General features: G+C 44.8%; 1 protein-coding gene across 3 annotated transcripts in view; it reads right to left on the reverse strand.

Annotated features, from left to right (window-relative positions):
* PPARGC1A (PPARG coactivator 1 alpha) overlaps positions 1-3,935 on the reverse strand; it is a 110,405-nt gene extending 106,470 nt beyond the window's left edge. For 2 of the 3 annotated variants that reach the window (XM_063921749.1, XM_063921757.1), the window contains exons 1-2: positions 3,536-3,935; positions 69-248 (exon numbers count right to left, since the gene is read on the reverse strand). In XM_063921749.1, the coding sequence (XP_063777819.1) occupies positions 69-248; positions 3,536-3,583 (228 nt within the window). In that variant the 5' untranslated portion in view covers positions 3,584-3,935. The remainder of the gene's footprint in view (positions 1-68; positions 249-3,535) is intronic. The other variant, XM_063921740.1, reaches the window with a different exon arrangement.
* Between the last annotated feature and the right edge of the window lie 12,455 nt (positions 3,936-16,390).

Here is a 16,390-nt window from a genome sequence, read left to right on the forward strand (position 1 = left end):
GGAACATCAATTGATCCTCAGGTTCCAATGTCAAATAAAAAAATAAAAAAATGAAACAGATACCATACCTCAAATATGTTGGATGACTCGTTACTGTATTGGCTGGAAATGTTTTCTGATTGGTCACTGTACCACTTTAATCCACCCAGAAAGCTATCTGCATCCAAATCATTCACATCAAGTTCAGAAAGATCCAGTTCCGGAAGATCAGGGCACAGAGGCTGGTCTTCTCCAACCAGAGCAGCGCACTGCAATAAAACAAAGCATAAGACATCACATGAAAACCTCCAGCAACACCACCGTCGTTAACAATTGACATATGATCGGCATTCGGTACCATGTGATCAGCTATTTTTACTCTGCGGCCAGCAAGGTTGCACTACGTTTCGCTTAAAAAGTTTGGAAGCCTTCCAGATTAAGCAATCTTTAAACCATACCTATGCCCATCCTAATGTCTCTCCAGGATATGGCCCGTTGCCACATTCCATAAAGGCACAAGCAAGGGTCAGTGGTTTAGACTGTTGCTGTTACATTTTAATTCTTGTTAAGAAGTTATTGACCAATAAAAACATTTTCATAGTTTAAAGAAAAAACCTGAAATCAAAAGGCCATCGTATGCTGTGATGTCACTGAATTGTAACACCAATATGTTCATATAAATAAAGTAGAATGAGTCTTACAGTTTTATAAAATACGTCTAAAAATATACAAGCAACAAATCCTTTCCTAACTGTATTGTGCGTATAGACACACATATGGCCATATTCATCAACGCTTGGAGAGAAACAAAGTGTCAACCAATCAGCTCCTGACTGTCATGACACAGGCTGTGTTTGAAAAATGAAAGGCGCTGATTGGTTGGTACTTTATCTCTCTCCGTGCATATGCCACACTGAGCCAGATCACTGAGGAAGCTGCGGCAAATAACCTGTTTCTAAACATCTACATATGTTAATGGATTTTATACCACTGACAATGGCTAATGGAGTTTGTTACCAAAAAGGAAAAAAGTTTTGCCAAGGATGCCTGTAAATGATTTTTGCCATACCAAATGCATGACAAATCCGTTATGAATGGCCTGTTGCTAACTTACATCTGACCCTACTGTGTGTAACAGATGCTTATGCAATCTTACTTATCGATTCTAGCACCCACCACCATGCAAATCCAATCGCCAGAAGATCAAACTTGAATACCTAACTTGTAAGGGTCATAGATGGGCCAAACAACTATCGCTAGGCATCACTAAAGATAATACTTTCTTTCACCTGCACAGGAATCAAATAAATATGGATAATTCCCCATTAGACTTGACAGGGCATACATTGACCACTAGTGGCCTGGTGCTGCAGACGGTTGAGTGTCAGGTGTCATCGGTGGACATTAATATCTGCCTGTCATCTTGAGTGACCCAAGTCTTCTCCAATATCAAAGAGGGTTAGTGGAATCTATGACTTTTGTTGCAATTACAAACCGCGTCCTTAAACTAGCAGAATGCAGAGACAGCAAAGGATGGAAAACTTGTTGCAATGTGTCCTGTAAAAATGCCTCAATCAATCTTTGCAATCTCCCCGAACATTGTCCTCATTAAAATGTGAAACATCTGGGACTTCAGTTACGTGGGCCTTTATTAATATGAGCATCGGTCTGTCCTGTTCTGGGAAAAGAAGACAGATTGCCTTTCCCAGCAAGTGTGCTGTCTTTTTTTTTTTTTTTCTTTTAATCAGCTTTTTTTTTTTTTTTTTCAGTTTACCAAGCTTCACAAATTAGCTTCATGTAAAGAATCAGTGTGCAGAGAGCCTGTACAAACCCAGCAGCAAATTATGACTCACGTTTGTACCAAGAGTTAATTCATTTATACATACAATACCGGTGGCTTGCTATTCCAGCCCCAACCTTGGCGATCATAAGATCAATAACTGTTGATATGTTACTTGCAATCATTGGTTTACAAAAATAAATCTTCAGTATTTCCATGCTAGCTGCTCCTCAATCAGCTCTTAGGCAGCAGCAGGAATAATGCATGATGGAAAAATGAGCATACAGCAGCTGGGACCCACGCTATCAGCTAAACAACAAGCCACAGCACTCTGGCTACTCCAAAACAATTAGGACTTGCAGTCAGTAACTCATTTGCTCGAAATTTTGCCTTTGCAAATGATCTATACTAAATAACATTGCCATTCATCTTGCCTGTGACGGTATCGTAAAGCCACCCAAAACACTAAGATCAAAATGCATGGAAAATGTTTAAAATGACAGTCTTGCTAAATGTACATACACCTATTTCCATCTGTATACTGGATCCGAATGTATATCTTAAAATACACACACACTATATATATATATATATATATATATATATAGTATGTGTGCAAACAGACAGAAGATAGATAGATAGATAGATAGATAGATAGATAGATAGATAGATAGATAGATAGATAGATAGATAGATAGATAGATAGATAGATAGATAGATAGAATTGGTTTATATCCTCTTTCTATGTTTTTTTAAAATAAAGTTTTCCTATATTCCCTGCACATATAATACCACTTGTATGTAGCTTCCTAGTATTGTTTCAATTTGCAGAATGCAAACATGCAGAATTCTGCCTTATATATCATACTCCAGGGACCAGTACAGAACTGCTTGCCGTTCCCCCTTATATGAATTGTAGCCAGCAGAAGCTGTACAATTGATGTATGGCCACCTATTTTTACACACACAGCAGCATCTTGCACAGTCCTGTCATACACACACACACACACACACACACACACACACACACACACACACACACACACACACACACACACACATGCATTATAATAGCAGTGTGTTATTACTATTACACTGAGAAATAAACAGGCAATGTACTAGAGTGATAGATGGGTCTGTTAGTGCCTGCACAGGTAGCTCTTAATGCTGGTAATTGCAGTTATCCCAAACATCAATATTATAATATCTGTATAAAACAATAATAAGAGATGGAAAGTAGCACTGTGACAATTCTGCATGTAGCTAGCACTAGCTGAATGCACGCATATCTCAGCAGAAAGGATGCTAGGGCAAGCAGGACCCAAGTCATGCAAGCAGTAATAAAGGAGATTATTTGAAGTTATTTGTTATATAAATAGCTGTGGCATGTTTCCAAGCAGGCCACTGGAAAGACGTCAGACACTGATTCCTATCAATATCTCTCAGCATACATATTGCATGTGACTGGAGAGAGGGAGAGAGAGACAGGCACATGCAAATAGTTTCCAACTGCAAGACACCGATGACAGCAGCTAATCTTTCGCTCTAGCATCATACAAGTAAAAAGCCTTAAAATAGCCTTTTGCAGAAGCAAAAGGAAAAAAGCTCTCCAGATTAGACTCGCTTCCCCAGATCCACAGCATTATTATCAGCCTATTTTAATTTATTTATTTTTATTTTTTTGCAAAAGTATATATAGGGAAAAAAAAGAATGCAATTGGAATCAAATAAAAAAATTGCATATAGAAAAAGAAAAGGTCTGTTTTGCATGCTCACCTCTATGTCACTCCATACAGAGTCCTGGTTGCACATGTCCCACGCCATCCAGTCCCTGAATGACGGCAATAAACCTTATGGAAGTACAATCCCCAGGCGCACAGGCAGCAGAGCTAGCACTCATACAGGCAACTCGCCCCTGACTGAGGCTGAACTGAAGGCACCTGTCTTACTACTGTTCCCAGTCACATGAGCAGGCAGCAGCTATTAGAGGAGGCTGGTCTGTCCCTCTGCCAGCCCTGTCCCCGCCGCCGCTGCTGCTGCTGCTGCCGGGAGCCGTGTGACGTCACGGCAAGGCAGACCCAGCTCCTGTCATTATCCCCATCATCCGGCATTAACCCCTTCCCATAGTGCCTATGCTGCCGGCCTGCCGCATTGCTCCGTGGGCATCTGACAGAGAGGAACCCCTCACAGCTATATATAGCGTGCCACACAGGCAGTGCTGGGATCAGCACACACTGCTCTCTCTGCTGCTAGCTCTGACTCAGCTCAGCTGCTGCAGAATCTCTTTGGTGGTCATGCTTATCCAATGGCCAGCTGACACTTTACACTACATGATAATAACCCAGGGGACTGACTCCAGAGCCACAGCGATTATTAAAGTCAGATCTAAATAATTTCTCTCTCTCTCTCTCTCTCTCTCTCTCTCTCTCTCTCTCTCGCCCCCCCCCCCTCTCTCTCTCTCTCTCTCTCTCTCTCTCTCTCGTGTAATGTCCTAAACTCTTATATTGATGTACTCAAACACATTTATTTTTCTTTGAAACAACACACGACCCTCTTGAGAGAATAGACTGGAAGAACAGCAACATGTGACAGGTGTTTACTGTAAATATATATATATATATATATATATATATATATATATATATATTATACTGTAGGCAACACCAGATTAGAATCTTCATTTACAAAACATTCACTTAAACAAACTTACACACATCTCATTTATATATGACATGCATATTCGTAGTTGAGAAATTTCTGTGTCTGTATATGCTAGTGGACAATCTATGGGGGTAATTCAATTACGGGCAAATGATTTCGCCCAGCCGAATCAGCATGGCAGCAACTGCACTTTATGGCAGCTTGATCTCACTTAAAAGTGTTTGTACCCCATAGTACCCATCAGTGACATGGGATCAGTTAAGGGAGGGCCTCTCCTGTCCATTCTCCATTATACTCTAGAGTTCTGACTATAAAAGGATACGAAAAATACACAGAAGATTATATAAATATATTCTTTGTTTAATTCTATTCATTTTTATAGTCAAAACTATGGAGGCTCTGCCTCACCTGCCTACCTTTTCCGCACAGCTCTAATCAAGCTCACAGCTGCTGCTGCACCTTTGTATAATGCCCACATGAGCTCTTGGGGTCTATATATGTGAGTGTAAATCTGGCTCTGGAACTAGCCAGTGCCTCCCCAGAGAGAACATATAGACCCCACACCATACTTGCCTACCCTCCCGAAAATTGCACTATATAGCGGGTGGAGCCATGATTATGTGATTGTGCTGCCATACCCGCTGACCAATCCACCTTTCCACTGGCAACGCCTCCTTTGCGCCGAACAGGCTGCGCCAGGGGTCAGCAAAGTAGGTTTGTATGCTCCACACAGATAGTGCCTTGGTCAGGATTAGAACTCATGACTTCAGTGCTGTAATAATGACCACCATGCCAGCTGTGCTGCCCACATAATTGTTTATTAACATTTACTATGATACTGTAATTCCAGCATGTTCTGATGCGCTTTATAAATGGGAGCAAAGCAGAAATAAAATGAGACTGAGTTTTACAAGCAACCAAAGATGTAAGAGGGCCCTGCTCTCAAACATACAATCTATATGGTTAAACTGTAGCTCCCCCATTATGCATCATGTCTTCCAAGCTGTGCCCATTTTGCCCAATGTAACCTATGTAATGTGCCCAAGATGGCTGCCTTTCCAGGTACCTTCACGGGTAGGGAGGATAATCCTTGGAACAGGATCCATTCAATTTGCCGGCTGTCGGGATCCCGGTGGTCAAGATACTGACTCCGGAATCCCGCCAGCCGACAATACCGCCAGCCGGAATCCTGGTAAAACAGGACTATTCACACTCGGTGTCCACGACACCCATAGAGTGGGAATAGATCCTGTGGCGAGCGCAACGAGCCACCGAGCCTGCAAGGTGACTTTGCGCTTGCCCCGCTGCCGGCATCCTGGCAGGCGGGATGCCGCTGTCGGTAAATCGTATGTATTCCTTTGGAACTGATGCCCCAGAGTGACTGCCTCACCTCTGCATTATGTTCAAGGTTTCTGTGTGTTCTGCATATGTAAACCTCTGTTTTGTGATCATAACTGCTATAAAAGCGCCTTGAGAGTCCACTTGGAAAAAAACGACAGATAGATATATAGGGGGTACTTCCAAGTTGATCGCAGCAGGATTTTTGATAGCAATTGGGCAAAACCATGTGCACTGCAGGGGAGGCAGATATAACATGTGCAGAAAGAGTTAGATTTGGGTGGGTTATTTTATTTCTGTGCAGGGTAAATACTGGCTGCTTTATTTTTACACTGCAAATTAGATTGCAGATTGAACACACCCCACCCAAATCTAACTCTCTCTGCACATGTTATATCTGCCTCCCCTGCAGTGCACATGGTTTTGCTCAATTGCTAACAAAAATCCTCCTGCGATCAACTTGGAATTACCCCCATAGATAGATAGATGGCTAAAAATAGAAAAAATGCCCTTATCTTGCGCTAGAAGCCTTTTAGCAGCACTTCTTGATATACCCCCTGCTAGTAAGGGTAAAAAATACAAACACAATACAAAATCAGAGGGCGCTTGTTAACTACTAAATTGTAGAACAATCTAGAACAATAATTGTTCTTATATCCAAAGGTCTGCCTCCCAGAAATTATACCTTCTTTAAAAAATGTTACATATTTATTCACAATAAAACAATACAATCATAAAAGAGAATGTACATCCACATTCAAGTCTACAAAAAAGGATTTTTAGTAGATTCCAATAATTAAAGCTTGTATTTGTTCTTAGAGGGTATAATTCCATAGGCAGAAGCTTTTTCTGTAATGATATGAATGCTCATATTGCAATTTGCAACCCTACGCGTTTCATTCCAAAGACTTCATCAGTGGTTAAATCGATAGAAGAATAGACATTCATAATAAAGGTTTAACAGAATGTTCAAAACCTTTCCAAGATGATGGATACTTGGTACATGGCATGATCAATGCAGAAGCAATTCAAATTCTAACCAAAAAACTAAAGCTGGCCATACTGTACATCTAAATATTTATGGTCAGATCTGGCTGGTTGGAACGAAAATCTGGTAATGTGTGGGAACAAATGACAATTGACCATTTGCTCCTAAAAGTCGTAAAACTGCCAAAAATGGTCGTTCAGACAAATTGGTTACATCAAATGGATATAACCAATTTGTTGGATTGCCCATTTTTGTCTGTTTTCCAGTGTTTGGAAGCAAATGGTCAATTGTCATTTGCTCCCATACATTACCAGATTTTCATTCCAACCAGCCAGATTGGACAATAAATATTTAGGTGTATGGCCATCTTAATGGGTTTGTCCACAACAGTTGTAGATACAGAACAAGGAACCCTCCTTCACATGTGCTCCCTTGCAGAAACAGAACAATAATATAGATACATAGATATATAAATATATATATATATATAGAGAGAGAGAGATATTATTGTGTTCAACCACCCAAGGCATGTGTATATTAGAGTGCGGCCGCACACCCAAGAGTGGTATATTTATCTTACAAAATGATCCTTGTTGTGACAAAATAGGGTGAAACATATACAGAATAGGAGGAAAAAATAGTTCAGAAAAGGCAGTTTCATTTGAATTATTTTTAATGAATAAACTTGTAACTGGAATTCAGTGTAAGTGAAGAAAATAGCTGAATTTTCCTGTCAGAATTGTGTATGTCTATCAGTGAGGCAGTGCTGTGCCGCTGTCAGTGAGGCAGGGATGTGCCGCTGTCAGTGAGGCAGGGATGTGCCGCTGCTGTCAGTAAGGCAGTGCTGTGCTGCTGTCAGTGAGGCAGTGCTGTGCTGCAGTCAGTGAGGCAGGGATGAGCTGCTGTCAGTGAGGCAGTGCTGTGCCGCTGTCAGTGAGGCAGCTATGTGCCGCTGTCAGTGAGGCAGCGATGTGCCGCTGTCAGTGAGACAGGGATGTGCCGCTGTCAGTGAGGCAGGGATGAGCTGCTGTCAGTGAGGCAGTGCTGTGCCGCTGCCAGTGAGGCAGCGATGTGCCGCTGTCAGTGAGGCGGGGATGTGCCGCTGTCAGTGAGGCGGGGCTGTGCCGTTGTCAGTGAGGCAGCGATGTGCCGCTGTCAGTGAGGCGGGGATGTGCCGCTGTCAGTGTGGCGGGGATGTGCCGCTGTCAGCAGAGGCGTATCTAGCACGGGGCGAGCAGGGTACGTGCCCTGGGCGCCGTGGAAGCCCCAACAGAGGGGGCGCCACCGGCACGGCCCGCTCACCCCATGCGACAGGGATTCCGCCGGCGCTACCTGCGGCGCTCTCCCTGTCTCCCCGGCTGCTGTGCCTGTCACACTGGACAGGCAGCGGCAGCCAGGAGCCTCCCCTCATCCCCCCTGCACATTGTACTGTACGCGATCGCGCGTGCGCGCGTTCGCGACCTCGAAGGTGCGCGCGACCGCGACCTCGGAGGTGCGCGCGACCGCGACCTCGGAGGTGCGCGCGTGCGCAGCCTTAACAGGTGAGCGGGCTTTACAATTATGTTTATATTTTTTTTCTGTCGGGAGAGGGGGGTGCGGGACAGTGTGTGTGTTAATTGTGTGTGAGTGTGTGTTAATTGTGTGAGTGTGTGACAGTGTGTGTAAATTGTGTGTGTGTGGGACAGTGTGAATGTGTGTTAATTGTGTGTGTGTGGGACAGTGTGAATGTGTGTTAATTGTGTGTGTGGGACAGTGTGAGTGTGTGTTAATTGTGTGAGTGTGTTAATTGTGTGTGTGGGACAGTGTGAGTGTGTTAATTGTGTGTGTGTGGGACAGTGTGAATGTGTGTTAATTGTGTGTGTGTGTGTGTGTGTGTGTGTGTGTGTGGGACAGTGTGAGTGTGTGTTAATTGTGTGTGTGTGGGACAGTGTGCGTGTGTGTTATTTCTGTGTGTGGGACAGTGTGCGTGCGTGTGTGTTAATTGTGTGTGTGTGTGTGTGTGGGACAGTGTGCGTGCGTGTGTGTTAATTGTGTGTGTGTGTGTGTGGGACAGTGTGCGTGTGTGTTAATTGTGTGTGTGTGTGTTAATTGTCCCGGCGGTTATTGGCGTCTGTAGTGTGCGCCCCGTCCTCCTCCGCTGCCGCTGACAGGAGCGGCGGTGTGCGGCTCTCCCCCTCCTCCGCCGGCTCCGTCCTCCCGTCGTGGCCCTGCAGTGTGTGCCGGTCTCGCCAGCAGCAGGTTAGTCTCTCTCCCCCCCCCCCCCTCTCTCTCTCTCTCTCTCTCTCTCCTCCTGTGGATTGAAGTTTGTAAGTATCATTTTCATTTTTTGGATTCTACTGGACAAGTGGACGTGATCGGCGTGGGATGTAGGTAAGTAATCTGTCTCTCATTTTTACAGGTACCCTTATTGGATTCTACTGGACAAGTGGACGTGATCGGCGTGGGATGTAGGTAAGTAATCTGTCTCTCATTTTTACAGGTACCCCTATTGGATTCTACTGGACAAGTGGACGTGACCGGCGTGGGATGTAGGTAAGTAATCTGTCTCTCATTTTTACAGGTACCTCTATTGGATTCTACTGGACAAGTGGACGTGACCGGCGTGGGATGTAGGTAAGTAATCTGTCTCTCATTTTTACAGTTTCCCCTACTGGATTCTACTGGACAAGTGGACGTGACCAGCGTGGGATGTAGGTAAGTAATCTGTCTCTCATTTTTACAGGTACCCCTATTGAATTCTACTGGACAAGTGGACGTGATCGGCGTGGGATGTAGGTAAGTAATCTGTCTCTCATTTTTACAGGTACCCCTATTGGATTCTACTGGACAAGTGGACGTGATCTGCGTGGGATGTAGGTAAGTAATCTGTCTCTCATTTTTACAGGTACCCCTATTGGATTCTACTGGACAAGTGGACGTGACCGGCGTGGGATGTAGGTAAGTAATCTGTCTCTCATTTTTACAGGTACCCCTATTGGATTCTACTGGACAAGTGGACGTGACTGGCGTGGGATGTAGGTAAGTAATCTGTCTCTCATTTTTACAGATTCCCCTACTGGATTCTACTGGACAAGTGGACGTGACCAGCGTGGGATGTAGGTAAGTAATCTGTCTCTCATTTTTACAGGTACCCCTATTGAATTCTACTGGACAAGTGGACGTGACCAGCGTGGGATGTAGGTAAGTAATCTGTCTCTCATTTTTACAGGTACCCCTATTGGATTCTACTGGACAAGTGGACGTGACCGGCGTGGGATGTAGGTAAGTAATCTGTCTCTCATTTTTACAGATTCCCCTACTGGATTCTACTGGACAAGTGGACGTGACCGGCGTGGGATGTAGGTAAGTAATCTGTCTCTCATTTTTACAGATTCCCCTACTGGATTCTACTGGACAAGTGGACGTGACCGGCGTGGGATGTAGGTAAGTAATCTGTCTCTCATTTTTACAGATTCCCCTACTGAATTCTACTGGACAAGTGGACGTGACCGGCGTGGGATGTAGGTAAGTAATCTGTCTCTCATTTTTACAGGTACCCCTATTGGATTCTACTGGACAAGTGGACGTGATCGGCGTAGGATGTAGGTAAGTAATCTGTCTCTCATTTTTACAGGTACCCCTATTGGATTCTACTGGACAAGTGGACGTGACCGGCGTGGGATGTAGGTAAGTAATCTGTCTCTCATTTTTACAGGTACCTCTATTGGATTCTACTGGACAAGTGGACGTGACCGGCGTGGGATGTAGGTAAGTAATCTCTCTCTCATTTTTACAGATTCCCCTACTGGATTCTACTGGACAAGTGGACGTGACCAGCGTGGGATGTAGGTAAGTAATCTGTCTCTCATTTTTACAGGTACCCCTATTGAATTCTACTGGACAAGTGGACGTGATCGGCGTGGGATGTAGGTAAGTAATCTGTCTCTCATTTTTACAGGTACCCCTATTGGATTCTACTGGACAAGTGGACGTGATCGGCGTGGGATGTAGGTAAGTAATCTGTCTCTCATTTTTACAGGTACCCCTATTGGATTCTACTGGACAAGTGGACGTGACCGGCGTGGGATGTAGGTAAGTAATCTGTCTCTAATTTTTACAGGTACCCCTATTGGATTCTACTGAACAAGTGGACGTGACCGGCGTGGGATGTAGGTAAGTAATCTGTCTCTCATTTTTACAGATTCCCCTACTGGATTCTACTGGACAAGTGGACGTGACCAGCGTGGGATGTAGGTAAGTAATCTGTCTTTCATTTTTACAGGTACCCCTATTGAATTCTACTGGACAAGTGGACGTGACCAGCGTGGGATGTAGGTAAGTAATCTGTCTCTCATTTTTACAGGTACCCCTATTGGATTCTACTGGACAAGTGGACGTGACCGGCGTGGGATGTAGGTAAGTAATCTGTCTCTCATTTTTACAGATTCCCCTACTGGATTCTACTGGACAAGTGGACGTGACCGGCGTGGGATGTAGGTAAGTAATCTGTCTCTCATTTTTACAGATTCCCCTACTGGATTCTACTGGACAAGTGGACGTGACCGGCGTGGGATGTAGGTAAGTAATCTGTCTCTCATTTTTACAGATTCCCCTACTGGATTCTACTGGACAAGTGGACGTGACCGGCGTGGGATGTAGGTAAGTAATCTGTCTCTCGTTTTTACAGATTCCCCTACTGGATTCTACTGGACAAGTGGACGTGACCGGCGTGGGATGTAGGTAAGTAATCTGTCTCTCATTTTTACAGGTACCCCTATTGGATTCTACTGGACAAGTGGACGTGACCGGCGTGGGATTTAGGTGAGTAATCTGTCTCTCATTTTTACAGATTCCCCTATTGGATTCTACTGGACAAGTGGACGTGACCGGCGTGGGATGTAGGTAAGTAATGTGTCTCTCATTTTTACAGCTACCCCTATTGGATTCTACTGGACAAGTGGACGTGACCGGCGTGGGATATAGGTAAGTATGTGTGAGTGTGTCAGTGTGTTTTAATAAATTTTTACTGTCACGGTGTGTGAGTTGTGTTTTTATTTGGGTATTTTTTCTGTTGTAGAACTACAGGTACCGGCGGGCCCGTTATTTCCCTGCATGTTGGTACTTGAGGTTCTCCAAGTACCAGCAAGCGGGGGAGGCTTTCTGGGCCTTGTAGTTCCACAACAAAAAACAATATTCTTTTATTACTTACATGGCTATCAGCCTACCATCCACAGCCCACGGATGGGGGGGACAGCCTCGGGCTTCACCCCTGGCCCTTGGGTGCCTGGAGGGGGGGTGACCCCTTGATTTAAGGGGTCCCCACTCCTCCAGGGAACCCCGGCCAGTGGTGACTAGTTGGGGGGGATAATGCCACGGCCGCAGGGACCTACATAAATGTGTCCCCCGGCTGTGGCATTATGTCCCTGGCTAGTGGAGCCCGGTGCTGGTTTTAAAAATACGGGGGGACCCCTACATCTTTTGTCCCCCGTATTTTTGGAACCAGGACCGGACTAAGAGCCCGATGCTGGTTGTCTAAATACGGGGAACCCCTGTCCAATTTTTTCCCAGTATTTAAACAACCAGGACCGGCTCAAAGAGCCCGAGGCTGGTTATACTTAGGAGGGTGGACCTCACGCAGCTTTTTTTTTACATTTTTAACCCATTCAGACCCTTCTCCATTAAGTTAATGGAAGCCCTGGACAACAAAATTGCATTCATGTCCTCCTCCCACTCCCTTCCCAGTCCCAAACACAAATTATTATTTTTTTCTATAAAAATGTACAATATATCACAAGTATGATGAGCAGGCATGCAGCGGGCATTGGCGGCTTTGCAAATTAGTGGCGGAGGGCTGGGTCAGTTGATGGTGGGCGAGTTTGTAAGCCATTGGTGGTGGCAGCGGGCATCGGCTCAGAGGCAGTGGCGGGCATTGGCTCGGTGGCGGTAGGGGTCATCGGCAGGATTCGGCAGACATTATGGCTGTAGTGCTTCACCGCACGCCACTGACCTCACCGCACGCCACTGGTGTGTGGGACAGTGTGCGTGTGTGTTAATTGTGTGTGTGGGACAGTGTGAGTGTGTGTTAATTGTGTGTGTGTGGAACAGTGTCAGTGTGTGTAAATTTTTGCAGTCCAGTGTGTGTGTGTGGGGGAAAGGAAAGTATGAGAATGTGTGTGTGTAGTCTGAGTGGGTGTGTGTAGGATTTGGGGGTGGCCAGTCTGTGTGTGTGTAATCAGTGTGTATGGGATGTACTAATGGCCATTTACCGAAGAGAGATATGTATTAAACCACGAGCACTGAGATGCCCTTCTCACTCACCATCCAGCTGGGTGGGCGAGCCGGGCGGGTGGAAAGCCAGCAGCAGGGGCAGCATGCCGGATATCAGCAGCCGAGGGTGGGGGCTGTAATGCACGTGCGGAGCCCAAAGCCAGAGATCAGCAGCATGTTGACCGGCAATAAGCAGCTTCTGCTTCCGCGTTCAACATGCTGCTGATCTCCGGCTTTGGGCTACGCAGGGTTCGGGGGATGGGTGTCCTCTGCCGGTGTACTGCAGCTCCGGGGGTGCGGGCTCCAGAGGCTTTCAGCACTGTTGAAGATCCAGCTGCCTCAAGTATGTACAGCCCGCACCCTCTGCTGCTGATATCCGGCATGCTGCTGCTGGCTGTCCCCCCGCCCGGCTCGGCCACACAGCTGTATGGTGAGAAGGGCATCTCAGTTCCTGAGGTTTAACACATATGCCTCAGAAAATGGCCTCTGCGGTAAACGATACTAATGCTTACCGTGACAGTAACAGCGGGGAGGAAGGCGCACATCGGGATCCTGCAGCATGAAACAAGAACCCCTTCGGTGCGCAGCAGACCACACTGAAAAGGGTGCATACCCGGTGCGGTTCTCTGCATCCCGGGTGGTGCCGAAGATGTGGAGTGTCGGAGGTGGCTGAAGCGCCGCAGCTTGGGGTGAGAAACCGCTGCAGCCCTTCCGCTGCTAAACTCTGCAATTAGTCTATTAAGGGGGTGGGCTCCCCTCATCATAGTGCCCCACAGGCCATGTTAATTCTGGGGGTAGGATCCCCTAACTCTATAATGGGAATTTTGGCTCATATCATGTGCTGTAACGTGAATTTTGGCTCATACCGTGTGCTATAATGTGAATTTCGGCTCATACTATGTGGGGTAATGTGAATTTTGGCTCATTCCGTGTGCTGTAATGTGAATTTCGGCTCATACCGTGTGCTGTAATGTGAATTTCGGCTCATACCATGTGGAGTAATGTGAATTTTGGCTCATACCGTGTGCTATAATGTGAATTTCGGCTCATACCGTGTGCTATAATGTGAATTTCGGCTCATACCGTGTGCTATAATGTGAATTTCGGCTCATACCGTGTGCTATAATGTGAATTTTGGCTCATACCATGTGGGGTAATGTGAATTTCGGCTCATACTGTGTGCTATAATGTGAATTTCGGCTCATGCCGTGTGGGGTAATGTGAATTTCGGCTCATACTGTGTGCTATAATGTGAATTTCGGCTCATACCGTGTGCTATAATGTGAAAGGGGCACCAGTACTAGATAGTATAAGGGGTCCTACTACACTGAAGGACACGCCCCTTTTGAGTGACCACGCCCCTTTTCCGGAGCGCACTCTTTCATTCCGCCTTCAAAAATTCAACTTCGACCACTGCACCTACATCTGTACATACACACCCTGATATCTTTATATGCAGTGACACCGGTGGCGTCTGCACATACTTTCCTTTTTTTTTTTTATTATTATTATTATTATCATTTTATTTATTTATTATTTTTATAATTTTTTTTTTTTTTTTTTGGGGGGGGGGGGGGGGGCGCCATTATTGATCTTGCCCTGGGCTCCAAAAACCCTAGTTACGCCTCTGGCTGTCAGTGAGGCGGGGATGTGCCGCTGTCAGTGAGCCGGGGATGTGCTGCTGTCAGTGAGCCGGGGCTGTGCTGCTGTCAGTGAGGCAGAGAAAACCTGTTGTTTATACAATTAGTTAACTCACGGACAGGTTTTGTCCATTTTCCAGTGTTTGGTAGCAAATGGTCGATTGTCAGTTGCTCTCATCTATTACCAGGTTTTAATTCCAACCACAGATTATCTGCCAGATAATTGTATAGTGTATGCCCATCTTAAGTGATGCTGTTGTGTACAGTTAGATTTGTTTACAGATGACCATGTGACAGATGGAAGTAGTTAAGGCGTGCGGTTATACTCGGAGATGTGCGATCATGGGGAAATAATGCACGGTCATGTGATCTAGTGTGTCCAATCATCTTAGTGGGACTTCTGTCTTTATGCCATGATATATATATATAAATATATATATATATATATATACACACACATGTATACATACTATCATATATAGTCTTACTTTACCGACTACAACATTGAGTGAAGGAACTGCAGATTAATTTTGAATATTGTGAAGTAAAATTGAAGCCTGGAAAATCCTTTCATGTATATGATGCAAACTTGACATGAAAATTAGCATTTTTTTCTGTCGCACATAAATAAATGATGTTGAACAATCTTGTTCCGATGCTATATTGGTGATTTCATTAATCTGTGTCTGCTCAGAGGAGGAGCAGCATGCAAGGCATTCTCTCTAGTTACTCACTTATCTGCTCAAACTCCTGTAAGTAGGGCTTCCCCCACCACAGCAGCCCAATGTATTTTCAAATAAACACAAACAGAAGCTAAAAAGGCTTCAAGGTGCAAATTATATTTTCTGCTTACCCGTTGAAAACAAAACGCCAGTGTAATAAACATATGGATCTTTTTTTCACGCCTTTGGAAGATAATAGGGTTTTTTTTCAGATGCAGGTGCAGCTGTTATGAAATTGAGTGCAGAGGATATATGCATGTACTGAGGAGATCATTTATCAATGCCCAAAGGGTGCACTACATGCTAAACCGATGCAATATAATATCAAGCCGGTTTTCAGAAGCCATTTATGAAACATGCATAGATCTCTCCTTTTCATCATCACGCCAACATTATATAGGGATTCACCACAATGTAAATGGCATCTTTGTGTGCAGCCGCAGCCGTGATTTCCAGGGAGGTTGCGCAGGGTTAACAAACTTGCACCAGTTTCTAAAATGCCTAAAAAACCCTATATATAGTCATGTTTTATAGATAATTATTTATGATGAGACCTAGTACATTTCATTTTAGAAATTCACTGTTTCTTGATAGAATAAATCCGTGCGTTTTGTACAGGGCTTAAAACAGACCCAAATACGTTGCTTTGTTAGCATGTCATTTATTAATTTGAAAGCAAAGACAATTATAGAGATATAATATAGGTCCAAGTGACTATCTGTTTCAATAGTCAGCTTTGCAAACTTGGTTGCCAGCTAGGCTATTTATTCTCAGCAATTTAATTTAAGAGAGATAAAGCCAGTGGTGAGGGCAGTCATGTGGGAGCTCTAGATCCCAATGGGAAATGTTCCAAAGCTAGTAATATTCACATCCAGAAAAGTAAGAGAAATCTAGCCGCGGAATGCCATAGAAACACGGAAACATCGTATTTTGACGGCAAATAAGAACATACTTGCCTACCCTCCCGGAAGCTGCGGTAGACTCCCGATTTTTGGGGTAGTCCTCCGCAACCCCGGAAGGGTAAGTGGCTCTCCCG

The sequence above is a fragment of the Pseudophryne corroboree genome, chromosome 1 (genome assembly GCF_028390025.1).
Source record: "Pseudophryne corroboree isolate aPseCor3 chromosome 1, aPseCor3.hap2, whole genome shotgun sequence".
Classification (NCBI taxonomy): Eukaryota; Metazoa; Chordata; class Amphibia; order Anura; family Myobatrachidae; genus Pseudophryne; species Pseudophryne corroboree.